Below are 27,431 nucleotides of genomic sequence, written 5' to 3'. Positions count from 1 at the left end.
GTCAAGATAGAACATTTCAAAAATGACTTCAATTGGCTCTTACTCTACGGGTAATATGTCTGCTTTTTAATTGGTTTTCGTGGCGTTTATAAGTATGTCTTGTACCTTGTAGGATATACCCGATATCACCAATCCATTACAATTTTATTTGAGGTCTACGTTTCTTTAGTAATATCATTCATTAGTTTTTGAATGATGTCCCAACTTCGTTGCACAAGTTCAGTTAATTTATTATAGACGCAAGTATAGACGGACCATCTTCGTATTTGTCAATCATACTTGCTGCGTTATTTTTCAACGTATTTTCGAATTATATACGTTATGTTTTTCATTTCTTTGATTTGGTGTATGTTTGATATGTCTTTGGTTGTTCTTCATAGATAGCTAAATCTCGAAGGGATTTTGTATTTTCGTTTCTTTGACTTTCAATTTACATATTTTCTGGTTAAAGGTATTCTTTGATGAATTCCAAAGTTTAAAACTGACCATCAAGTTCAAACCAAATGGATTTTCAGATAATTTTTGGACGTACGCATTCAATCTTTTAAGAGTCAGGACATTTACTAGTAAATACAAATACATTTACTAGTAAATACAAATACATTTACTAGTAAATACAAATACAATGCTACAGAAACATTAATTTTATTGCCAGTCACAGTGTGAGCTGACTTTTTTTCTACAAAATCGGTTAAGTTTCTTCTATGTATTCAAATTTATAATTGAAAGGTTGGACCCATTGCCAATCCAACTTTAATTTCATTGCTTTAATTTCATTGCTTTATTAAATATCTTGACTCTTACATATTTGCGTGATTTTTCGTCTGACTTTTCATTGGATTTTGTTTGTCTAATTCTAATTTTTGTTCAGCGTTTTGCTTCTACAATGTGATATTTTATGCTACAATTTTGACAAGTTTTATTTCGAAACGAGTAGACTGTTTCCCAGTGTAATTCTCTACATTGATCACATGGTCTCGAGATTAATTTCTTCTATTTTTGCATGGTCCGCTCGTTTTGGAAAGGTGGGTAGCCATTTCTTTTTTTCTCTTTTTTAGGGTAGTAATTATTTGATTTATACTGAGACGTGTTTCCCCCCCCCCGCCTTTTTAGGGGAATAATTTTTGGATGTATACTTTTGCTTTTTTTACGTACACTACGCCCGATTCCGCTTTGTCTTAGGATCGCTTCTTACGCTTATAACCCTTTTGCAATCCATACAAATTTCTGTAGAGTTAGAATGGGTTCGCTTTCGAGTTTTGTTAGTACTCTTCATCTAATCTCAGCAGTTTTTTTGCTAAAAAATTGGCCTTCAGCCAAAAGTAGACATTTCAAAGCATCTGCTGACAATACTTTTAGTCTTAAGTGGTTACAGTGATTATTTATGACCCTCACGAACGCTAAATAATCTTCATCATCCCACTTAGCCAAATTAAAACATTTCCGCCGTTTGTGGAACAGTGACGTATTGTGGTCTAAAATGTAATTTAAAAAATTGATTACGTAGTGAAAGGAATAAAGAAAGTAACTTACATAAACAGGTGCGCCTCTCTCTTTTCTGTTGGATAGCAGAATGATGGAGGGAAAGAGAAAAAAACCGTCATTTGTAGAAGGCTCGGTAATATACATGCGGTATTGATTTGCATAAGAGGACAGAAACTATTATGAAAAGGACGAGTTGGAAACACAATGGCAGTTTTTTACTTTTGATAGTGGAGGCAGAGAACGGACGGGGGAAAATTACAGTTGAATTTAGTCGTGGGAAAGCAGAAGTTTGAACAAATATTTTTTCTTCATTTAATTTTCCTTTTTTTCCATTCATATGGATACATTTTATTAAATGTTTTCTTTCTGGACATATTTATTTGGTAACAGAATACTTGCAGAGTGGAGACGTTTTACCGAACATTCATAATACAAATGTATTGACATTGAAAAGTTCTGATAGTAACTTAACGGTTTCTGCAAACTCTAGATCAGTGGTCTTTTTAGATAGGATGTAGTCTACAAATTTGCTGTGTTCCACAGTTCCTAACTTTTGTAAAAGCAGACAAACTTTTTTTTTTGCATCAGTTTAGTCTTCGCAATTAATGTTTAAAAGGTCGGCCTTCTTACCGTGTAAAGAAAAGCGTCAAACACTAGGTTTGGATCAGAAACGTTGGTAAAAGTCCCCATAGTATTCCATATCGTGTTTTGTGAAAACGCTGTGTTATTGTGTGAAGTTTATACGTCAAGCTCTTGAGAAGTAATTCCTGATTTTCTGTAAACATTCTTCCATTTCTTTCTTGTTGTTAGTCGACCTCCTTTCAGTTTTCTGTTGTCTTTCTTCAGTTGCAGCATTTGTTATCTTTATAGTTTCTATTGTTTTTGGAACATCCGAACGATAATTTTTTTAAGTTGTCGATCTTATAGACTTTTTTCTAAGAGCAAAATTCTTGTGAGTATCCCCTTTGCAAATTCAAGTTGGTCGTTGCTAAGTTGTTGTGTCCTGGAAGGGTAACTAAGAGATGGATTAAAACAAGTATATATACCACCACGAGAGTCCATACATCTCGGTCTATTTATACAATTCGGGTGAATTCATATCTTGTGTATGGTTGAGTGGCAACAGCAGTTACTTACCTTAAAATCGGTTTGTTGTATCGAAATTCACAGATTATTAAACGCATTTTTTGAAAACATACTGTACAAATTTCAGAGGAGGAGTCCATTTGCTATATAAGTTTAACCATAGGAAATTGTATTATGTGTGATACAACTGGAAATGTAAAAGTATCAAAAGTATACATGATGATGGTCAGATTCTTGTAGTATGAGATTTCTAGTGACGTCATGAATTTTATACGAAAATGTCTGAAAAAAAAATGACCAAATGAATTATTCTAAAGAAAAGAACGTTGGACTCGTGTTCACATGATCTGCTTGCATATTCTCTGTCTTATTGATGAAAATACACATTAGTGTACTAGAAACAACATTAATGAGAAAATGTGGCGTGAAAAAATAGACGAAAAGGCTGATTCTGATGACAATCTAAAATTGAGTAGAAGAAAATAAAACTCTGTAGAAGAAGCCATTTCCAATAATAATGAAAGACCAAAACATCTGTAGACTGTAATGCTGATTCTGAAGATCAAGATGCAGAAAATGCCAGAGATCTTACATCATCTCGTAGGAAGAAATAACCAGAGGAGAAGAAATTTTAAATCCAACAAACTTTCGAACCAGTTCAAGTGGCACTGCGAACATGGTTCCAAGTGCAATGATATTAATAGTAATGTGGCTCCTCATTTGCATATACAAATACAAAACCTATTGCACATACTTACATACTTAAAAATATGTAACTAATTTATGAACCTAAAAAGTCAATTTCTTTCTTATTTTTCATGCAATCCAAACATTTCTAACTTTACAGAAATGAAACATTTTGACCAATAATATCTGTAGAATATTCCCAAAATGTGTCAAATTGCATATGAGACATGATGAACAACAAGCAATTTTGTGCTTTTAATTTTTCAACTTTATCTTTATCTACAGACACATGTTTCGTCATTGTCACGATAGTGTGATTAGAATATAAAACAAACGTTTTGTATTAAATTAGTGAAGACCTTGATAATTTTTGTGCATCTCATTCCCAAATCAAAAATAAAGTCTCAATTTTTCAAATGTTTTCAGGTTTACCGTGTTTATCATGACCGTTTAGTCGATGCTGCTGATCAAAAATGGTTATTTGATTGCATCCAGACAGTATGCAAGGAGAAAATGGAAGTGTCATTTCACAAATTATTCTATCACTTGGACTCTGACAATGATGGTGTTGTGACTGAAGATGACATGAGAAACCTAATCTATTGTGATTTTGCTGATCCTAAATCTGAAAGTAAGAATTATATTGAAGTTAGTGACCTTGAAGTTCTCAATACTGTCACTGAAGGTTATCTGGAAGAATACAACAATATGAGTAAGAAGCCAATGAACTTAGTTCTATTCAGGTAATTATGTTTGGAACATTTTTTTTTACCAAATCTATGTGAAAGGATAATATTATGTCTGTTAACTTATTCTGTGTCCTTATTTTGTGATGATATTTTCTTTGATACAAAATCATTTGATGGGTTTGTTTTGGGTTTTCTCGTTTATATAATGGCAAATGGCAAATGGTTTGGTCTGGTTTAGTTTGATATAGTTTGATTTAATGTGTTTATTTTAGTTATTTAATGTCATTGAATAGTAAACTATTCATTGCATATGATTGAATGAATACAAGTTACTATTTTACTTTTAGAGGAAACTTGTGGATTCATTAATATTTATTATTTAATGCCAAAATAATTCATTGGAGAGAGACTGCTCATTGTAGCATATGAATAATAAAGGAAAGTCGTTCAAACTGTTCTGGACAGTTTTATTGTGTGTAAGTGAACACAATAAACATGGCAGCTTATTTTTTTCTCAAACTTCAGTTTCATTGTATAATCTATATTAATAAAATTATTTATCACACAAATTACCGCCCGATTGTCTGTTTCTTTAACTTTTTAAATAGAGTTTTAAATTTAAACAATTAAAAAATAATTTAATGGCTAAATGATAACTTAATTAATTTAATATTAAAAATATATTGCCACAAACCTTATTTAATAAGTAGAAAACATGTCAAACATAAAGAACATAAAAGGATAATGATTGCCATTAATGTAACGAAACTATTAAAAATATTGTTGTAATTCGATGTGGTTTCAGATACATGCATATATGACATGTTGTCAAGTGAAAGTCAAAATGGGATAATTTAGCAACATGTTTGAGAAAGTTATTATCTGGTTTGGTAGAAATTATGTTAGAGATATTTTTCACAAGAATGGCAGGTTATAAGAAAATATAGAAGTTCTGTTTAGCTGCTGTTGGCATGTTGCTGCTACCTTCTAGTTGGTGTTGCTGTAGTTATTGCTATTGTTGTTGTTGATGATGATGATGTTGAGCATCATTTCATGATGGTTTTGCTGGCATTCGTTTCCCCAATATTCTTCTATTAAGAATTTTTTTAAAAGGATATCAGATACTTACAGAAAGAACCATGTGAAATTTGCCAACGTTTTTAAGTGAGATCGTTTCTGTGGAATGAACTGGATTCGAATTTGGCACACCAAGGTTGTCAGCCCGCATCGTTAATCACTGAGCCACTGTTACTCCCATGCTACTGCTGCTACTGCTGCTGCTGATGATGATGATGATTGAGTTTGCATTCAGCATGACAAAACATAAACATAGCATTATTAATGTTGCTGTTACTTCTGGAAGAATAAAAGAATTCTGTTGATTTTAGCGTTTGGAATTGATAGTGTATTTTTTGGTCAGATGGATAAAAAATTGGTTAAGAATTGAGCATTTTTATTAAAAATATAAGGTAGAAGGCTTATCACCATGACTTAAGCATTAAAAATAAACTTAAAGCGCCCATTTCCTCTGAAGACCAACTTCACCCAGAAATCTTAACAAATGAACTCCCTATCAACTCTCATAGAGAACAAAAGAAATTCAAAAGAATTGCTGCCAAATTTTATGGATTAAAAACTACTGCCCACCCCAAATACAACCCTTACCTCGAGGAGTTTGAGAATTCCATGTTAAATTTACTCAAAAAAATTAAATTTAAGAAACAAAAACACCATTATAATCCGGTTACTCGAAAAATAAATAATTTTGCCGAAAAATTTAAAAAGAATAAACATATATTCGTCCCTGCTGATAAGACAAAAAAATATTATAAACTTGACTATCCTACAAATAAAAAAATTTCGTATAAAGAACTTAATAAATCTTAAAAAATAGTCCCTCCTAAGACTTTAGATTCCATTAATTCTGAAGCTAAACTTTTACTGACTTCTATGAATATTCATAACTTCACTGAAATAATTTCTCTGGGTACTCCTAGATTCACCCTCAAAGATCATAAACCTAATTTCTATGACAACCCCTCCATCAGATTGATCTGCCCATCTAACTCTGACTTAGGAGCTGTAAGCAAAAATATCTAAGATAGAATCATCTCTTCTATTAAGGAAAAAGTAAATTTCCCTCTTTGGCTGAATTCAGATTCCGTAATTAATTGGTTTGTCTCCCTTAAAAATAAACACCTCCTTAACTTCATAACATTTGACATCCAAAATTATTATCAATCAATTTCTCCGATCCTTTTAAATAAGGTTTTATCTTTACTAAAAGAAATTCTGACTTAACTAATTTAGAAATAAATTAATTCTCCTAGAGAGAAAGTCCCTTATACAATTTAACAATAAGCTTTGTACTAGAAAGGATACCCCTGATAATTTTGACATCTTGATGGGTGCTTCTGACTCTGCAGAAGTTACCGATTTAGTGGGGCTCTTCTTACTGAAAGAACTTAAATACCACTTTAAACATATCCAAGGGGGTCTTTATAGAGACGATGCCCTTTTTACTACAACAGCCAGGCCAAGAGAGTACAACAAAACAATTAAAAAATGACATAACTTCTTCAATAACTTTGGCCTTTCTATAATTATCAAACCAACCAAAAATCTTCAAATTTTCTAGATGTTTCATTTAATCTTAACACCGAAACTCATAGCCCTATCATAAACCTAATCTTACGCTTTTATACGTCCATAAATCTTCTAACCACCCCAACTCAATTATACAATCTATAGTACCATCCGTCTCTAGAAGAATTTCTGCTCTTTCTGCTGATAAAAAACTTTTAATCAAAATGATACTTTCTTCATTAATGCCTTATGGAACTCAGGACACAAGGAAAAGATTAAATACAACAATTATGCTCCTCCTGCAGGCTGCCTTAAATCTGTAATCACACACAATATGACTCGTAAGAAACCAGTTCAAATAACAAGATCTGCTGCTATCAATAACAATGAACCAGTCTACATTTATAATCCAAACCAAAATACTAATTGCAATACCTCTAACCCATTCAGTCGCATCAGGAGAAAGAAAAATATTTGGTTTAATCCTCCATTTAGCGTAAATGTCAAAACTAATATACCTAAGGAATTCTTCAACATTGTACAAAACTCTTTCAAATATCCACACAGATATAGTTCTGTTTTCAATAAAAATTCAATTAGGATTTCTTATTCAACAATGCCTAATTTAGCACAAAGAATCTTAACATCTAATAACAAAAAAATTAAATCAGCCCAAAAAATCCCTTTCCCAATTAAACCCAAAACTAACTGTAATTGTAATAATAAACATCTTTGCCCACTCAATAATGATTGTATCCATAAAGATGTTATATATTCTTGCACTATTACTGAGCGCCCACGCAATCCTCCCATAACAGACACTAATATTTCGTCTTCAAGTTATTCTTCTTCCCATCCTCCATCTGATATAGTTACTAATCCAATACACCACTCGAGTAGCCCCTCCATCTACAATCATACAACTAATAATGATAATAATAATAATAATAATAATAATATTTCTCCTAACAGCCATCCTGACACTAACAACACTCATTATCCCCCCGCCCCAAAAAATAATCCTCATACAGACATTGTCCCACCATTTGTTGAACACTATGAACAAAATTCAAACCATTTAACTAATACAAATCAGCAAATTAATATTAATACCAGACCTCGAGCTTTTAATAAAGTACATACATATATCGGCGCTACTTCAACATTAATTAAGAAAAGAATATCAAACCACATTTCTTCTTTTAACAACCATAATTCTAATAATAACCAAGGAACTTCTCTAACCACTTTAATTAAAAAACTTAACTCTAACAATACCCCCTTCTCAATCAAATGGACTATCATAAAAAAGGTAAGTCTTATACTCCAGGCTCTAAGTCATGTCGCCTCAGCACAACCGAAGCTATAACTATAATCACTTCCTCTCAAAGTAACAATATAATAAATTCTAAAAATTAACTGATCTCTTTCTGTAAACATAAGTCCAAATTTAATTATGGCATTTTGAAATTACATAGTTATTACTTTTACCCTTTATATAGATATAAAAAAAAATTCTTTAACTTTATCGTTTTTCTACATACTTCTTAATACTTTATAATTCAATAATTCTTTATTTTATTTCTTTATCTCTTCTTTGCATGGCCGGTTTTTATCCGCATTTTCTGGTTTATTATTTAAACTTTCCTATCTATCTAATATATCAATCTACCCACACTTTCATATCTTGTATGTATATTTACTTATATTTGGCTATATGCTTTTACTTACTTTTTTTCTTGCTTTTTCCTGAATTTGCAGATACCGGCCATCCTCTCCCCTTATATAATTTTTATTTTTTATTTTATATTTTATATTTTATTTTTTATTTATTTCTTATTTATTATTTATTTTCTATTTATTTATTGATTTATTTATTTATTTTCCATTTAGTGTCTTCTAACAACTCTTGCTGACCTTTTTTTAAGTGATGACCTGTACATTTCAGTTGACCTATATTATTTTGCCCTATATATTTTTTTGCGCCTTTAACATTTCCTGTCTGGGTCATTTTGACATTTTTTTCTCTATTTTATATTTAACTCTATCACCATTTTCTTTCTCTTTTTCTTCCCTGATCTTTCTTATTTATATTTATATCTCGGCAGTAGAGTGAAAAGCATATCTTATTTTTCTTTTATTAATATTATTGGAATTTTTTCCTTTTTTCCTTGTTACCATTTTTTGAATTTTTCCATGGATTTTTGCCTTTGGATTATTATGGACCATCTTCTTCCAATTACGGGATTTCCTTGGATTTTACTTGTGCAAATGGAAATTCAATTAACTTTCTTGAAGTTATATATTTGGATTTTACCGTCACTGGATTATTTATTTTCCACCAGACTATCCATTCATGTGTAATCCTTTTTCTTCACCATATTCCCTCTGCTTCACTTTTTTTATTTTCAAGTAAGATCTTTGACTTACTTGTTGTTTCATCAAATACTTTTGCATGCAAAATCCGATCCCGCATTTTGCTAATTCCTACCCTCTGATGAGAAGGAAAGTATTTTTTCGAAACTCCGTGGATTAAGGACTATCCACTTATCTAGTGTTTCCTTTTCAGATTAAATATGTTTTTAACTCATTTAAAAGTGTTTTTTAACATGTTTTATTAACTGTTTGCTCGTGTATATATATATATATATATATATATATATATATAGTACAAAAATTATATAAGCATGAAATACTAGTGTCTGTAGATATAAAATGTGGTGCCCAGGATCGAGTACAATGAGATCAGATGAGATTCTTTTATATTTGGAGAAAAACATTTACATCTCTTGAAATAAAATATCGAATCTTCCAGTTTGGCATGAGTGATTATGATAATAATTTTAATTTATAACTGAAATAGATTCGAAACTCAAATTCCCCGATTTCGGGAGTTTTATATTTTGTTACAATATATAAAATATTAAATATGTGAAATATTAAACTTTCTGTATTAAATTTGTTCCCAATTTAATAAACTATAAGGATCTATTTGTACCAAATCTTGTGATATGATTATCAAAAGATAAGTTAAAATAATCAGCAATTAATTTCACTTTGAGATAAATCTTTTATTTGAAAAAAAGTCTTTTAATCACAACCTTTTTTTTTCATTTGGAGATTTGCCATTGAACACGTGTCAAAGATTTCCCGGATTTTGAAACAACCCAGAAGTCATGCTCTGCTTGTTGGTGTGGGTGGTTCAGGACGACAATCTCTCACCAGACTAGCTGCTCACATGGCTGACTATGATATCTACCAGGTAAAAGAAACAAGAGTTGTTCAACGGATTTATTAAATAAAATTAATTAAATTACATTTTCTTTGCTGCAATCGGTTTTGCAGTATGATTGGTGGGGAATGACTTCGTAATCAGGACGTCATAGGAAAACTAGATAACTGACTGATTAGCATGACATGACATGAGAGATTTAAAGTTAGGGTCGGAATGTTAACATAAGTATACTTGATATAATTGATATATCAAGGATAAAATTTTTTTTTTTTTTTTTACAAAATACAAATAGAAAAGACTTAATACAGCAAGAAATTACTAATTAATAAAATTTAACTCCATTAAAGAGTGAAATATAGTTTGAAATCGTTATCTTCTTCATGAATACGCGAGTCTTTGCTAAACTAGTTTATCTATAGAGAAAGAGACAATGGCAACAATATCTCCAACCTGTCAGATAGAACTACAGTGTATGTATCAATCGAAGACATAAGTATTTTTTGTTTGATGATGTTCTTACAACCTGTCACGAATAATTTTGGTCACTGTGTCATCTGCATAATTGTGTTTTGGGAGTGGTTTTGCTGTTGTATTTGCATGATTCCATTTTTGAAATTCATATAAAATGGCATCATCAAATCTAAACTTTGCAATACAACAGAACCAAAAGAAAATGAAATATATAAGTGATTCATCATATTTTACACAGCATATTTGACTATAGAGTTTTTTCAAGAAACATGAACAGAAGTATTTATTATAAAGATTCAAATGATTGTTTCGAAAAAATGTATTCCAAATTAAAGTATTCAAAAATGTGATTGCTTAAAAACACTTTTCTAAATATAAATAAATGTTAAGTCTACTGCTTTTGTAATGCAATTTATTTAAGGCGAATATTTTTTTACATTTTCAATTCCAGGTATCTAGACAAATTGTTTGCAACATTTTTTTAACTCAAAAAAATAATAAAATTTATAAAAAACTATCGCAATTTTTGTTTTTCTATTTTCATTTTTAAGGTGGAGATCAGTAAGAGTTATACCCAGAATGAATGGAGAGAAGATCTTAAAATGATTTTAAGAAAGTCAACTGAAACGGATAATCATGCAGTTTTCCTATTTTCCGACACTCAGGTAAGAAGATAAAATTAAATTGTTTAATTTATGTAATTTCTATACATAATAAATTAGACACATTTTTTCCTTTCAGAAAAGAACGGTAACTTCCGCACATAAACCGAACACTGTCACACACCTTCCCAGTATTCAGTACATGTTTTTTGCTAATATTCATTTAATTATAATTCATAAATTGCTACAATTTCTCCACTACGATTCACTCTCACAGTTACGACATGTTTTGAGGTGATGGCATGGCAACTTACCCTCTAATAATATTCTACTTTCACTACCCCAGTGATAACCGGAGCTATTATTTCATATTCTATGTTTACTGTACTTCACTAGAATTATTTTGTTTCGCCAACCTATAAAGAACAGCCAACCACCTCTGAAACTAATGAATGCTCCGTTTCCATTTGCTTTCTACTTCCAGCAGCATTTTGATTGGCTGATCAGATGTAAACCGTCATTCCAGGTTTCATATTTACCAAACACTAAAGAATGCTTCTTTGTTCCATTCAACATGGCTACTGCATTCTATTCATTCAGATTATCAATCCCCTTAGTTACCCCTTTCATTCAATTATGCATAACAACATTTACATAACATCTTTACATCAGTACCTGATTCTTAACCTAACATTTCCACATAGGTTTCCATTACAGAGGCAGATGGAGAGACAGATATATATATATATATATATATATATATATATATATATATATATATATATATATATATATATATATATGAGGTGCCTTCAATAAGTTTCCAGACATTTTTTGTACAGGCATTTAAAATTGACGACTTTTGAAAGTTTAGTATGTTATTTCTATACATAATATGAGATAACTGACCAATTTCAGGTTCAAATGAACAGCTTCAGTAAGAATTGGAATACACCCTACTAAAGCCTGATTGCCACAGCTGGTGAATTTCAAAAATGCAGTCTGGACGTGAGGACACTTTAGAAGAACAATATACATTTTGTTTTAAACTTGGAAAAAATGCCACAGAAACATGTAGAATGCTTCAAACTGCTTTTGACCATCTTTGCACCAATCAAGCATCAGTTTTTGAGTAGCATAAGAGATTCAAGGAAAGCAGGAAGTCTGTGAGGGATGATGAGAGGTGTGGGAGGAGTAATGAAGTCAAAACACCAGAGATGATTGGCCAAATAAAGAATTTCATGGAAAAGGACCATTGTGTGTGTTTACAGAGACAATTAAGTACACAGTTTGATGTGAGTGTGGGAACTGTACACACAATTATTCGCGAGGAACTGCAGATGGGAAAGATTTGCGCAAATGCACCAGTCCACAACTCTATCCTTGTCACAGACTAGTTGACCAAGATGGGCATCAAGATATTTCCACATCCTCTCTATAGTCCAGACCTTGCTCCCTATGACTTTTAGTTGTTCTGTAAGCTCAAGGAAAACCTTGGTTGTTTGAAAAAAACGTCAAAAAGAACGGAATGTCAAAAACGGAGTGTGTTCGTAAAAAAAAAGTATTTACTTATGCGTGGAAAATGCGTTTACTCTTTTTTAGTCTGACATTTGTTTGTTTGGTTTTTTGTTGTGTGCTGACATGTGTAAAGAGTTGCTTGGACAGAGAAGTGAATTGTTCGTTTGAAAGGAAAATTTTTATTTTGTGTTGATGTCGTGTGTGTGCCCAGTTGACATTATCTTCACATGTGAGTCTGCGGTAATGTGTGCATCGTTTGGACTGGCGCTAGTCGTGCATTCGTTCTTGTTGAACGATGAGTTTGGTTGCCGGCTGTCAACGAAACTTCCAAGTTTTGAGTTTATCAGCGTGCGTGGTGCATCTCAACTCGTATTGTTGATTCAATTTCTTCCTATGTGTTGATAGGAATGCTCTGTTTCTTTGTTGTTGCGTTTGCTGTGCGGGAGGGAATTGCATAGGCCTATGTGATTTGCTTCTCGCATTTGTTGCAGGGTAATGTCAGGAAACGTGAAAATGTTTGTCGAGCTCGAATTTGTTTTTAAAATTCGGTAAGAAGTGTACAGCTCCGTGTTCGTTTTCTGTCGAGTCTGACGAGGGTTTCATCATTGTTGCTTGTTGAGGTCCTTGTCGGTAGCGTTTTTTTTTTTTTTGTTGAAAAGTTCGTTTTTTTCTTATTATAATTATCGTTATAACAAGTTTTCTCTAATTGTTCCAGCTACATTTTATAATAAATTCGCTTGCATTTTGTTTAAGTTAATAAATCACAATTCATGTAACCCACACCTATTCCTTCACTACCACTCATACGTAAACAAACATGTTGTTTATGATTGGCTGTAAGCCAGTTGCTTGTATTTCTTATTTCGCTAGTATTTCTTATTTCTTTTACAGTGGCACTTTCGTCTTCTTTTTTTCTTCTTCTTGATCACCGTCTTCTTGCTGTTCTTTGTCTTCTCTTTTTCTGTGTCTTCATCTTCTTCATTTTTACGTGTCTTCTTTTCCTTCCTTTTACAGCATCTTCTTTTTCTCCATCTTCTACTTTGCATTCTTCTTTCTTTTTTACTTATATTTTTTTATTATATTCATCTTCTCGTTGTTATTTTTCAGCGTCTTCTTCTATTTCTTTTTTATCGACTTCTTCTTCAGCATATTCTTGTTCATTTTCTTTCTCACTTATTTTTCATCATTTTCTTCAACATTTCCATCGTTGTCTTCTTTTTCCACGTCTTCTTCGTCTTTTTATTCTTACTCTTTTCTTTCTACTGCTCCTTTTACAGCGTGGTCTTTTTCTTTTTTTTCTTTTTCCCTTTTTTTCTACAAAAAAAACAAAGCAATTTCTTACGTGAACCTTCATTGTCGGAATTTTATCTTGCTTCCAGATAAATTCGACGCTAAAGTAACTAACTTGAAAAAAGAAAATGACAGCATGGAATAAAAAGGGGGGGGGGGTAAAGAACAAAATATAAAGGTCTTGCTTTGAAATGAAGAAGAGATTTTATTCACAATAAATTTAGTTGCAAATTTTTCCCTTTGCGGGCATTAAACTTATGAAACGCCAAAGTAACATGTAATGAAAAAAATAACACTGGTTCTTATAATGAAGATGTTGTATCCATTAACGAATACAATAATATGATGCAAAATAGTAGTCCCTAATCACACTCACATATGAAATAAATTTTAGGAGCGTACTCACAAACTGAAAACCAGTCAGGCACGTGCCTTTTTCTTTTTTTTTCTCGTTCAAAGTTTTTTTTAGAATTTTCTCTCTCTCCATGTTTGCGTGCAAACCATAGACACACAGATGGATTTCAGAAGCATGGCCGCGTCGCTTTCCGGGGGTTTTCTTTGTCGGGTTTTTAGGGGGTTCCAAAATTCCTTGTCACGTAAATAAGGTATTTTCTTTAAAATAATTTTACTCCTTCTAAAATACGTGCAAAACCGTAGTCACATAGATAGTTTTCGTCACATACCCGGGAGTTTTCTTCTTTGAAGGAGGCTCGTCAAAATTCCATTGAAACAAACGTCCAATCTCCACGTCAACGGAATTTCAAAAAAGGGCGAAATACACGCTGGGCTCATGACGTCATCACGGAGCTAGCATTTCTCTTTTCTCCATATTAAAGGGAGTTTCGTACAAACCCAAAATGTACGAAACTAAGAATTAAAAAAGATGCAAAATACAAAAATCAAATACAAGAACCAGATAAAAAATAATAAATGTAAAAGGGGGGGGGTGCACCATTATTGGTACAAATAAAAATCATAGAGTTTTTCAGAAATGTAACTTTTGATTCGACAGTTGAAAGGCTTCAATATTCCTATCAATTTTACCTCTAAACATTACAGCAAAATGGTAAAAAAAAAATAGGCATGGTTTACAGATTGCTTAATGACATCACTACATTGTGCAGGTTTTCATGTCCATTTACAAAACGTAATTGGGTGTTTTAAAAAACCCTTCGATAGAACAAATGTAATTATTAATTTCTTTAGAGGACATATACGTTTACAAATATTGTGTTAATGGACTTATTTTCTGGAATAGAATCAGTTAACACACCGGATCGCATTCAGACGTTTAACATTTAACATGTGCATACTTATGCAGATTACGAACCATGCTGAAATGATAACGTTATTATTTATTGATACTGTCTTAACATGGGATAACAATTCAAAAATCAATACTTACCGTATACACTTGATTTTACTTGAACATAAAATAAAGCATGGTCCGTATTATACATATGTATAAAACACATGTCGTGATATAACATCTACACCAATGCAATGAACGCTACGCTCGATCATGGCCACCATTATCCGACATTTAATAACAGTAATACAAGAGCTGTAAAGGCAGCCAATGCCCACAAGTAATTGCCTCAATATCGGAATAACTGCCAGTACCCTCCATTGCCAGTAGATGACAGTAACCACCTAAAAATATCACTATCCCACAGTTACTGCCAATAATAGTCATAACCATCAATGAATTACAGTCGTCACTACTGGATGACAGTGTCTGACAATCGAAGACAGGCAATTTCATTTTGGAGCAATCCAATCGACGCCGTGCTCAACAACGAACCACTGTTGCAGAGGCAGCCTCTGCTCACCAAACGCCTAAAAGCAACACTACACACCAGTGACTAACAGTGCTCGCTACTGGTATCCACTGACAGATAATTTCATTTTGGAGCAGTCAAATTCAGGTTGATAATGGTCATGGCAGCCGATGAACAATATTGACTGCCATGCACCAACAGTAACTGTTGTAAAGCAACACTTATCGTCAGTAACAATCAACACCAACAATGACGGCCAGTGGTCTCCGCTACCTGACACTGCCAGACAAGGCACAACAGTAGAAGCAAGATTCTTTCAGTTACTGGCAGCAGTGGCCATATTGGCCACTGCTGCCAGTAACTGAAAATTTCTTGAGACGACAATGGCTACCACCAGCAACTGCCATCATCTCTCATTGTTAACACTTTTTTAGCCATTATCCCTACTCACTAATTTAATGATTAATATACCATAATGCACTAAATAATCAAAGATTTGGGGGGGGGGGCTTCACTGTAGCTGTTTTGGCTTTGGGCCATATTTCAACCAGGCAACGCCGGTACACGGGTTCTGCTAATTAGAAATATTTTTTATAATCGAATTTTAATGATTTGATTCAGATGTTAGATAATTCAATTTTAATTGATGTACAGAATCAAGAAAACAATTGATTTGAAGTCAAAAAATGATCAATAAAATAGATTCATCAAAGAATTTAAATACAGGAAATATGTGGGATTTAATCAAACAGAAATAATATGAGAAATCAAGTTACAGAAAAAAGATAGGGATTTTTAGAATTTATTTAATTTAATATTAAAAAAAAAATAGCCTGTACTTTATTGAGAGATCAACTATAATTGAACTAAAAACTTCTTAATATATTAAAGTGGAGCGATAGAAAATAATAGTGTAAGACAATAATTGTGTGCAAACTAAAAACTAACGAATCAACTGTAAATGAAAAATAAAGAATGTGTTGAGTTTAGAAGTTTAATTCACTAATTAATTTACTATGGTGATTTATATTAGTAGAAACAAAGGTGGGTAACACATTTGTATCTGTAAACCTTATTAGCTTTGGAGATATTCTTGCTTTGTCTCTTTTGTTATAATGTTTTTAATGAAATGCAAAAGGAAGCAAATAAATTTATAAATAATTTTTAAAAATGTTTATTGTGTTAATATTTATTTTGTAGATCAAGAAAGAATCCTTTCTTGAAGATATCAATAATTTACTTAACGCTGGAGAAGTCCCCAGCCTTTATCCAACAGATGAAAAAGCAGAGATTTGTGAAAAAATGCGTCAGTTTGATCGGTAAATATTATTAATTATCTGTAATAGTAATACACATTTCGATTTAATATTATATTTAAACAGAACATAAATTTTATATTGGTGTATCAAATATTTTACAGATGAAGGATTATTAATATTTCTGAACTGTTTTTGCTTGTAACTTCCAAATTAGTCATGGTATCGATCAGATTCTTATGACAATAAACTAAAAATAAATTTTTTAGTCAGTTTGTTTACACTTCTTTCTCCCCCCTCTCCCTCTCTTTCATACATAAAATAATAATATTTTTAAATTACGAACTTACACTGGTTCATCATTCATAACTATCATCAAATCAGTTTGATTGGTTAATTCTACAAATCCCTTCTCCATTTCTTTAACTTTCAATTTTTTCTCATTTATATCAAGTTATCCTTTATTGTGAATTAACATTTTTTTTAGACTTTTATACATTCATATAACATTTTTATATATTAAATATAAACATGATGTACATTCATACTATATTTTTATATATTAAATATAAAGATACTATACATTCATATTACATTTTTATATATTTAATATAAACATGATGTGCATTCATACTATATTTTTATATATTAAATATAAACATAATATACATTCATATTACATTTTTATATATCTATAAATATACTAGCGAGGGGTACCCGGCGTTGCCCGAGTGTTTGGAGGTGTGTGTGTGAAAACTCCGGGGGGGGGGTTGAATAAAAAAAAATGTTTTGGTAGGTAAGTATGAGGATCGAACCCGAACCGTTGAAGCAAAGTTGTAAATTAAAGTGTGAACAAAATAAAGTGTGACGGTTTTAACCATTGGGCCACCGCGAGATGCTAATGGAAAAGTGTTTGAATTTATTTAATTACTTGAAATTCGTAGGTGCACGTTTTAATGACTTAATGAGGTCAAGTTTGACTGCAGGATAGTATTTCATTTACTGCGGGAACGCTTCTTTTTTTTTTTTTTTTTTTTTCCCCAAGATGTTATAGGAAAAAGACTAACCCACATGCGGCAAGTGACAAATGTTGAATATTTATCCCCCCGAAGTATAGCAAATTAAATAGACAGGCGAGCTTCGTTGTTAACTCTAAGATATTACGACTTATATGTGATATAAAAAGTTTTAAAAAGTTGTGAACCGCCTGAACGCTTCTCTGAAAAAAAGCCTTTTGTAGACATACAAAAAAAGCGAACACACATACAAACATACATACATTTTCGCTTTTATCTATAAAATATATTTTATTTATTTAATATAAACATACTATACATTCATATTACATTTTTATATATTTAATATAAACATGATATACATTCATATTACATTTTTATATATTTAGTATAAACATAATATACATTCATATTGCTTTCTTTATATATTTAATATAAAAATAATATACATTCATATAACATTTTTGTATATTTACTATAAACATAATATAAATTCAAATAACCTATTTATATATTTGATATAAACATAATATACATTGATAGACCATTTTTATATATATAAGTATAAACATAACACACATTCATATTACATATTTATATATTTAATATAAACATAACATACATTCATAACACATTTTCATATATTTAATATAAACATAATATACATTCATATTACATTTTATATATAAAATATAAACATAATATACATTCATATAACATTTTATATATTCAATATAAACATAATATACATTCATATTACATTTTTATATATTTAGTACAAAACATAATATACATTCATATAATATTTTTATAACATTATTATATATTAAGTATAAACATAGTATACATTATATTACATTTAATATATTTGATATACACATAATGTATATTCATATTACATTTTTTATGTATCTAATATAAATATAATATACATTCATATTAAATTTTTATATATCTAATATAAACATAATATACATTCATATTACTTCTTTATATATTTAATATAAACATTATATACATTCATATAACATTTTTGTATATTTAATATAAACATAATATACATTCAAATAACCTATTTATATATTTGATACAAACATTATATACATTCATATTACATTTTTATATATTTACTATAAACATATATACATTCATATTACATTTTCATATATGTAATGTAAACATAAAATACATTCATATTGCATTTTTATATATTTAATATAAGCATAATATACATTCAAATTACATTTTATATATTTGATATAAATATAATACACATTCATATAAACTTTTTTATATATTAAATATAAACATAATATACATTCATATTATATTTTTTATGTATTTACTATAAACATAATATACATTAAAATAACTTATTTATATTTTGATATAAACATGAGATACATTCATATAACATTTTAATATATGAAATATAAACATAGTATACATTCGTATTATATTTTTATGTCGGTACTATGAACACAATTTACATTAATATTACATTTTTATGTATTAAATATAAACATAATATACATTCCTATTACATTTTTATATATTTTTATGTCGGTACTATAAACATAATATACATTCATATTACATTTTTATATATTAAATATAAACATAAGATACATTCATATAACATTATTATATACTAAGTATAAAAATATTATACATTCATATTACATTTAATATATTTGATATAAACATAATGTATATTCATATTACATTTTTATATATTTAATATAAACATTATATACATTCATATAACATTTTTATATATTCAATATAAACATAATATATATTCATATAACATTTTTATATATTTAATATAAACATTATATACATTCATATTGCATTTTTATATATTTGATATAAACAAAATATACATTCATATAACACTTTTGTATATTAAATATAAACATAATATACATTCAAATAACCTATTTATATATTTGATATAAACATTATATACATTCATATTACATTTTTATATATTTAATATAAAAATAATATACGCTCATATTACATTTTCATATATGAAATATAAACATAGTATACATTCCTATAACATTTTTATATATTAAATATAAACATAATGTACATTAATATTACATTTATATATATATAATAGAAACATAATATAAAATCATATTACGTTTTTATATATTTCATATAAACATTATATACATTCATACAACATTTTTATACATTTGGTATAAACATAGTATACATTCTTGTAACATTTTTATATATTTAATATAATAATAATATAAATTCATATTACTTTCTTTATATATTTAATATAAACATAATATACATTAATATAACATTTTCGTATATTTAATATAAACATAATATACATTCAAATAACCTATTTATATATTTAATATAAACATAATATACATTCATATAACATTTTTATATATTAGATATAAACATAATATACATTACTATTACATTTTTATATATTTAATACAAACATAATATAGATTCATATTACATTTTTATATATTTGATATAAACATTATATACATTCATATAACATTTTTATATATTTAATATAAACATGACATAGATTCATATTGCATTTTTAAATATTTAATATAAACAATATTCATTCATATAACATTTTTGTATATTTAATATAAACATAATATACATTCAAATAACCTATCTATATATTTTATATAAACATTATATACATTCATATTACATTTTCATATATTCATTATAAACGTAATATACATTCATATTACATTTTTATATATTTAACATAAGCATTCATATAACGTATTTATATATTTGAAATAAACATTATATACATTCATACAATATTTTATATATTTAATATAAACATAATATACATTCATATAACATTTCTATATATTTACTATAAACATAATATGCATTCATATAAAAATTTTATATATTTAATATAAACATTATATACATTCATATAACATTTCTATATATTTAATATAAACAGAATATGCATTCATATAAAAATTTTATATATTTAATATAAACATAATATACATTCATATAACATTTCTATATATTTAATATAAACAGAATATGCATTCATATAAAAATTTTATATATTTAATATAAACATAATATACATTCATATAATATTTTATATATATAATAATAGTATAAATTCATATTACATTTTTATATATTTAATCTAAAGATAAAATACATTCATATTACATGTTTATATATTTCATATAAACATAATATACATTCATATTACATTTTTATATATTCAATATAAACATAATATGCATTCATATAACATTTTGATATATTTAATATAAACATACTATACATTCATATAACATTTTATATATTTGATATAAACATAATATACATTCATATAACATTTTTATATACTTAATTTAAACATGATATATATTCATATAACATTTTATATATGTGATATAAACATTATATACATTCATATTACATTTTTATATATTAAATATAAACATAAAATACATTCATATTACATTTTTATATATTTAATGTAAACATACTATACATTCAAATTACATTTTTATATATTTAATCTAAAGATAAAATACATTCATATTACATGTTTATACATTTAATATAAACATAATATACATTCATATTCCATTTTTGTGTATATAATATAAACATAATATGCATTCATATAACATTTTTATATATTTAATATAAACATAATATACATTCATATTACGTTTGTATATATTAATATAAACATAGCATACATGCATATAACATTTTTATATATTTAATATAAACATAATATACATTCATATTACATTTTTATATATGTAATGTAAACATTACATACATTAATATAATATTTTTATATATTTAATTTAAACATTATATACATTCATATTACATTTTTATATATTTTATATAAACATAATATACATTCACATTACATTTTTATATTTTAATATAAACATAATATATATTCACATTACATTTTTATATATTTAATATAAACATAATATACATTCACATTACATTTTTATATATTTAATATAAACATAATATACATTCATATTGCATTGTTATATATTTAATATAAACATAATATACATTCATATTACATTTTTATATATGTAATATAAACATTACATACATGCATATAATATTTTTATATATTCAATATAAACATAATATATATTCATATTACATTTTTATATATTTAATTTAAAAATAATATACATTCATATAATATGTTTATATATTTAATATAAATATAATCTACATTCATATAACATTTTTAGATATTTGATATAAACATTATATTACATTTTTATATATTTAATATAAACATAATATACATTCATATTACATTTTTATATATTTAATATAAACATAATATACATTCATATTACGTTTTTATATATGTAATATAAACATTACATACATGCATATAATATTTTTATATATTTAATATAAACATAATATACATTCATATTACATTTTTATATATTTAATATAAACATAATATACATTCATATAACATTTTGATATATTTAATATAAACATTATATACATTCAGATTACAATTTTATATATTTAATATAAACATAATATACATTTATATTACGTATTTAAGTATTTAATATAAACATAATATACATTCATATAACATTTTTATATAGGTAATATAAACATAATATAAATATATATAACATTTTTATATATCTCATATAAACATAATATACATTCATATTACATTTTATATTTTTAATATAAAAATAATATACATTCATATAACATTTTTATATATTTGATATAAACATAATATACATTCATATTATATTTTTATATATTTAATATAAAAATAATATACATTCATATAACATTTTATATATGTGATATAAACATTATATACATTCATATTACATTTTTATATATTTAATATAAAAATAATATACATTCATATAACATGTTTATATATTTAATATAAACATAATATACATTCGTATAACATTTTTACATATTTAATATAAATATAATATGCATTTATATAGCATTTAAAATTCTGCATGTAAGTATCGTTGGAGCAAAAGGGAACAGAGAAGAAATTCCAAATATTAGGAGTTTGGGGGAAGAGATTTACAGAGTAAATAACTCTCTGGTATCTGAGGATATTATCTGAACTGAAGGTGTGGAGATTCGTTGTTTGTCGGATGTGATCTGACGAACTCTGATTATCTCAATAATTGAGATATTAAGAGTTCATCAGATTTCATTCCATCAAAGTATTTGTAAAGCAAGCACAGGAGTGCAACGCAGCAGTGATGGGACCAAGTTGTTTGACAGTGTGGAACCTCCGTGACAACAGTATTTCATGGATGGATGAATGGTGGTGTTCTGGAGATATAGTATACTGTCAAGTGTGAGGATTTTTCTAGACCTTTATAAAATAATAGTGTTAATACACAAACACTGAAAAATACTTTTTTGTAGGATTGTATGTATTTGTAAATAAAGTAATTTATATGTTAAATCAAAGTGTATGTTTATATTAAATATAAAAAAATGTAATATGAATGTATATTATGTTTATATTAAATATATTTTAAAACTAAATTTATCAAGTTCAACTTTAATATTAATGTTTATCTATCTATCTATATATATATATATATATATATATATATATATATATATATATATATATATATATGTATGTATGTATGTGTATATATATATGTATGACTTAATCAACCTGATTAAAAATATTAAATTTAAGAAAAATAAAAAATATATCACTCCAACACTTTTTTTTTTAATTTAATTAAAATTTGATTTTTAAATTAAAAAATTTTTTTTTAAATTTTTAAATTGAAAATCACTTTACTTAATATTGAATTAGCTCTAGGACATTTAACTATGGAGCTTATTATATATCTAAATTACAACGAGCATTTCCTGTATTTTAATTAAACTAGTAATTTCACTGTTACATTAAAATACACTTAGCTCTTCAGACTATTATTCTAATCTCCTTTAAATTATTAGCTCCCTATAACAGGTTGAGTTTATATACGTAATTGTAGATATGTTTCATAAGAAGGACATACAATTATCAACTAAATGCATCCCCATACCCACTAAAGACACCTTTATAACCAGCTTAATTACAAGTATAAATACATTTATAAGGAACTTGAGATGGAAAGCCTACCATTTTGATAATTACCAAAATGAAACCACAGAACCAATACACCACCAACCTGGAGAAATAAAAGAAACTATCCTCAGACAAGACAATGAAGAAAGAAAAGCAGCGAAATACTACAGACTAAAAAACATACAAAAACCCTAAGAGAAACATAGACACTGAAAATTTTGAAAATGACTTAATCAACCTGATTAAAAATATTAAATTTAAGAAAAATAAAAAATATATCACTCCAACACTTAAAAAAATAAATAAATTTTCAAAATCTATTTCTATAAGCCACCAAAATAAACTCATAGTACCGGCAGATAAAACTGGAAATTTCTACACAATGGACTATATACAATATAAAAATCTAATATATAAAGAACTTAATAAAAATTATAAAACTACTAATAAATCAGCACTAAATAAAATAAATAATGATGCAAAAAACATTTTAACTAAACTTAAAATAGATAAATACACAGAAATAACGGTACCAGGTACCCCGAGATTTACTTTAAAAGACCACAAACACAGCTTCAATATTAACCCTACTATTAGACTCATTTGCCCCTCGAAATCAGATATAGGACTGGTTAGTAAAAACATATTAGATAGAATTATCCCCAAAATTAAATCCATAATAAAATACCCACTATGGCAATCTTCTAACCAAGTAATCGACTGGTTTTCTAATATTCAAAATAAAAATAATATTAAATTTCTTTCTTTTGACATTGAATCATATTACCAATCTATATCACCTATCCTACTTAATAAATCTCTATTAATGGCACGAAAATTAACTAATATAACTCAAAACGAAACTAAACTAATACTTATAGCTAGACAGTCTTTAATAACATTTGATAATAAATATTGGACCAGGAAAAATACCCCTAACCACTTCAACATTTTAATGGGATCGGCGGACTCAACTCAGGTCACTGATCTAGTTGGCCTTTTCCTTTTAAATGAAATACATTGTATACTCCATAAACAATTCAAACTTGAAGGAGGGCTATATAGAGATGATGCACTTTTCATAACGAATTCTACTAATAAAAATTATGAAAAAGCAATTAAAGCTCTACATAAATTATTTAAAAATTATGGACTTAGTATAAAAATCGACCCTAATAAAAAAAATTATTAATTTCTTAGACATAACCTTAAATCTTGAAAATTCTACCTTTGAACCATACCATAAACCTAACCAATCACTTCTATATGTCCACAATCAATCAAACCACCCTAAATCAATATTAAAATCAATAGTTCCCAATATCGCTCTAAGAATTTCTAGACTGTCTTCTACTAAATCAATATTTACCAAAAATGAAAAATACTATAATGAAGCCCTTAAAAACTCTGGATATAATTCACAAATTAAATTCATAAATGAAAATGATAGAAACATAAACTGCATTAAAAATAAACCTATTAAGAGCGTAATAACATATAATATGGCAATGTCTTCCCGTATACGAGTTAAGAAAAATAACCAAGAGACAAAAAAAGATAAAACCAAACTACAAATATTAGATAATAATACAAATAAACAGCAAACTAAAACCCGTAAACGTAAGAACAGACACAAGGAGATCCTATGGTTCAACCCCCCGTATTCCAAAAACCTAGAAACAAACATAGCCAGAGAATTTTTTAAAATATTAGATAAGAACTTTAAAGCCCCCCATAGATATAATAAAATTTTCAATAAGAACACAATTAAAGTCTCTTACTCTACTATGCCTAACCTTCATCAGAAAATAATTAGCTCTAATAATAATAAAATTAATAAACTACAAAATACAACTATACAAAATACATCGGACTGTAACTGTAGAAGAAAAAATAAATGTCCCCTACAAGGCTCATGTAAAATTAAAAATGTTATCTATAGCTGCACAGTATCAAAAACTCCAAATCTACAAGAACCTATTAACAGCCATAACTCAACTACCAGATTAAATAATAACACCAACTTAAATCAATCTACCGATCAATTACTAATCAACCCACCACATAATAATCCAACAATAGACCTAACGGAAAATAATCACAATAACCAAGAGGTAATATATATTGGTTCCACATCTGGCCCAATAAAACATAGAATTTCAACGCACAAACATTCTTTTAAAAATAACTCTCTATCAAACCAAACTACTCTATCCAACTATATTTGGCAACTATAAAATAGCAATATTTCTTTCAACTTAAAATGGCAAATAATTGAGACTTGCAAATCATATAAACCAGGAGATAAATTTTGTCCACTATGTACAAAAGAAACCCTAAAAATTTTAAAATATGAAGATATAAAAATACAACCAAACTAGTAAATTCAAGACACGAGCTTCTGACATGTAATCATAAACGTTGGTTTAAATTTAATAAATATAACCCACCTTAAATCATTAAAAATTACTCATTAGTAAAAATAGATTACAATTTTTTTTATTTTTTAAATAAATTAAGTTAGACCAATTACCTCCCCTAGACCCGTAAATCAAATAATAAATAAAGTCAATAATACATGACAATTATCTCCCCTTAAAAACTTGCAAAATAAATACTCTCTCTATATATATTAACTGTAGCGTCTTTAAATCAAAATACGCTAACGGAAACAATTTACTGCACGAGCGTCACCCTTTTAAAATTCATCATTCAATAAAATAAAAAGCTATAGCAAACATCTAAATGACTACTTTAAACACAGTTCCTGATTTCAAAAAAAGAAAAACTAAAAGGTAACTATCTCTATATATTTTTAAATCAAATTTATTATGTAAATTCAAAAATATATATTTTTTCTACTCATTTCTATCTATAACCTATATTAATTTTCTTATAAATTTTAAATCCAAACCTTTTATTTCAATTTTTTCAGATTCATCTGCCTTACTTTTAATGCTAGGTTTATTTATGGTGTCTTTTAAATTCAATAAAAATCCTCCTAAATTTGCTGATGAGGAGACCGTGCTTACCAAAAAAACTATATATAATTGTTCTACATAACTTCATGTATACCACAAATAAAAAGCACGGATTTCCGAAACGATCGTACAGATAATTGACTTTGTTGTTGTTCCTTCTTATGAAACTGATTTTTAATTTAATTAAAATTTGATTTTTAAATTTTAAAATTTTTTTTAAATTTTTAAATTGAAAATCACTTTACTTTATATATATATATATATATATATATATATATATATATATATATATATATATATATATATATATATATATTGGCATGCTATTTATATCCTTAATAATTTTTGAGATATTTAATGTCGAAATGTGTTCACGACTTGTAACTAAAGTAATTTTTGTCGATATTATTTTTAAGAAAATCAGCATATAACTAAGAAAATGACAACATCAAGGTGTGTATGTAGAGACGAGTTTTGTAAATGAAATATTTTTCCAAATAAGATTTTGTATTTCACGGATTAATTCATTAAAATCGATTAATTGTTTGATAAGAAACGGGAATACATTAAGATGGATTTAATGTGCCAATATATAGA

At 27.5% G+C, this 27,431-nt stretch overlaps 1 protein-coding gene across 1 annotated transcript in view; it reads left to right on the top strand.

Moving 5' to 3' along the window:
• LOC145292020 (dynein axonemal heavy chain 7-like) overlaps window positions 1–27,431 on the top strand; it is a 475,961-nt gene that overhangs the window by 334,558 nt on the left and 113,972 nt on the right. The window contains exons 42-45 of the mRNA XM_080138024.1: window positions 3,685–4,001; window positions 9,654–9,795; window positions 10,791–10,904; window positions 16,631–16,749. Coding sequence (XP_079994150.1) covers window positions 3,685–4,001; window positions 9,654–9,795; window positions 10,791–10,904; window positions 16,631–16,749 — 692 coding nt within the window. The remainder of the gene's footprint in view (window positions 1–3,684; window positions 4,002–9,653; window positions 9,796–10,790; window positions 10,905–16,630; window positions 16,750–27,431) is intronic.

The sequence above is a fragment of the Euprymna scolopes genome, chromosome 13, assembly GCF_053919585.1.
Source record: "Euprymna scolopes isolate OS-2025 chromosome 13, ASM5391958v1, whole genome shotgun sequence".
Classification (NCBI taxonomy): Eukaryota; Metazoa; Mollusca; class Cephalopoda; order Sepiida; family Sepiolidae; genus Euprymna; species Euprymna scolopes.
Note: the sequence above shows the minus strand (reverse complement) of the source record. Positions and strands in the feature narration are given on the sequence as shown.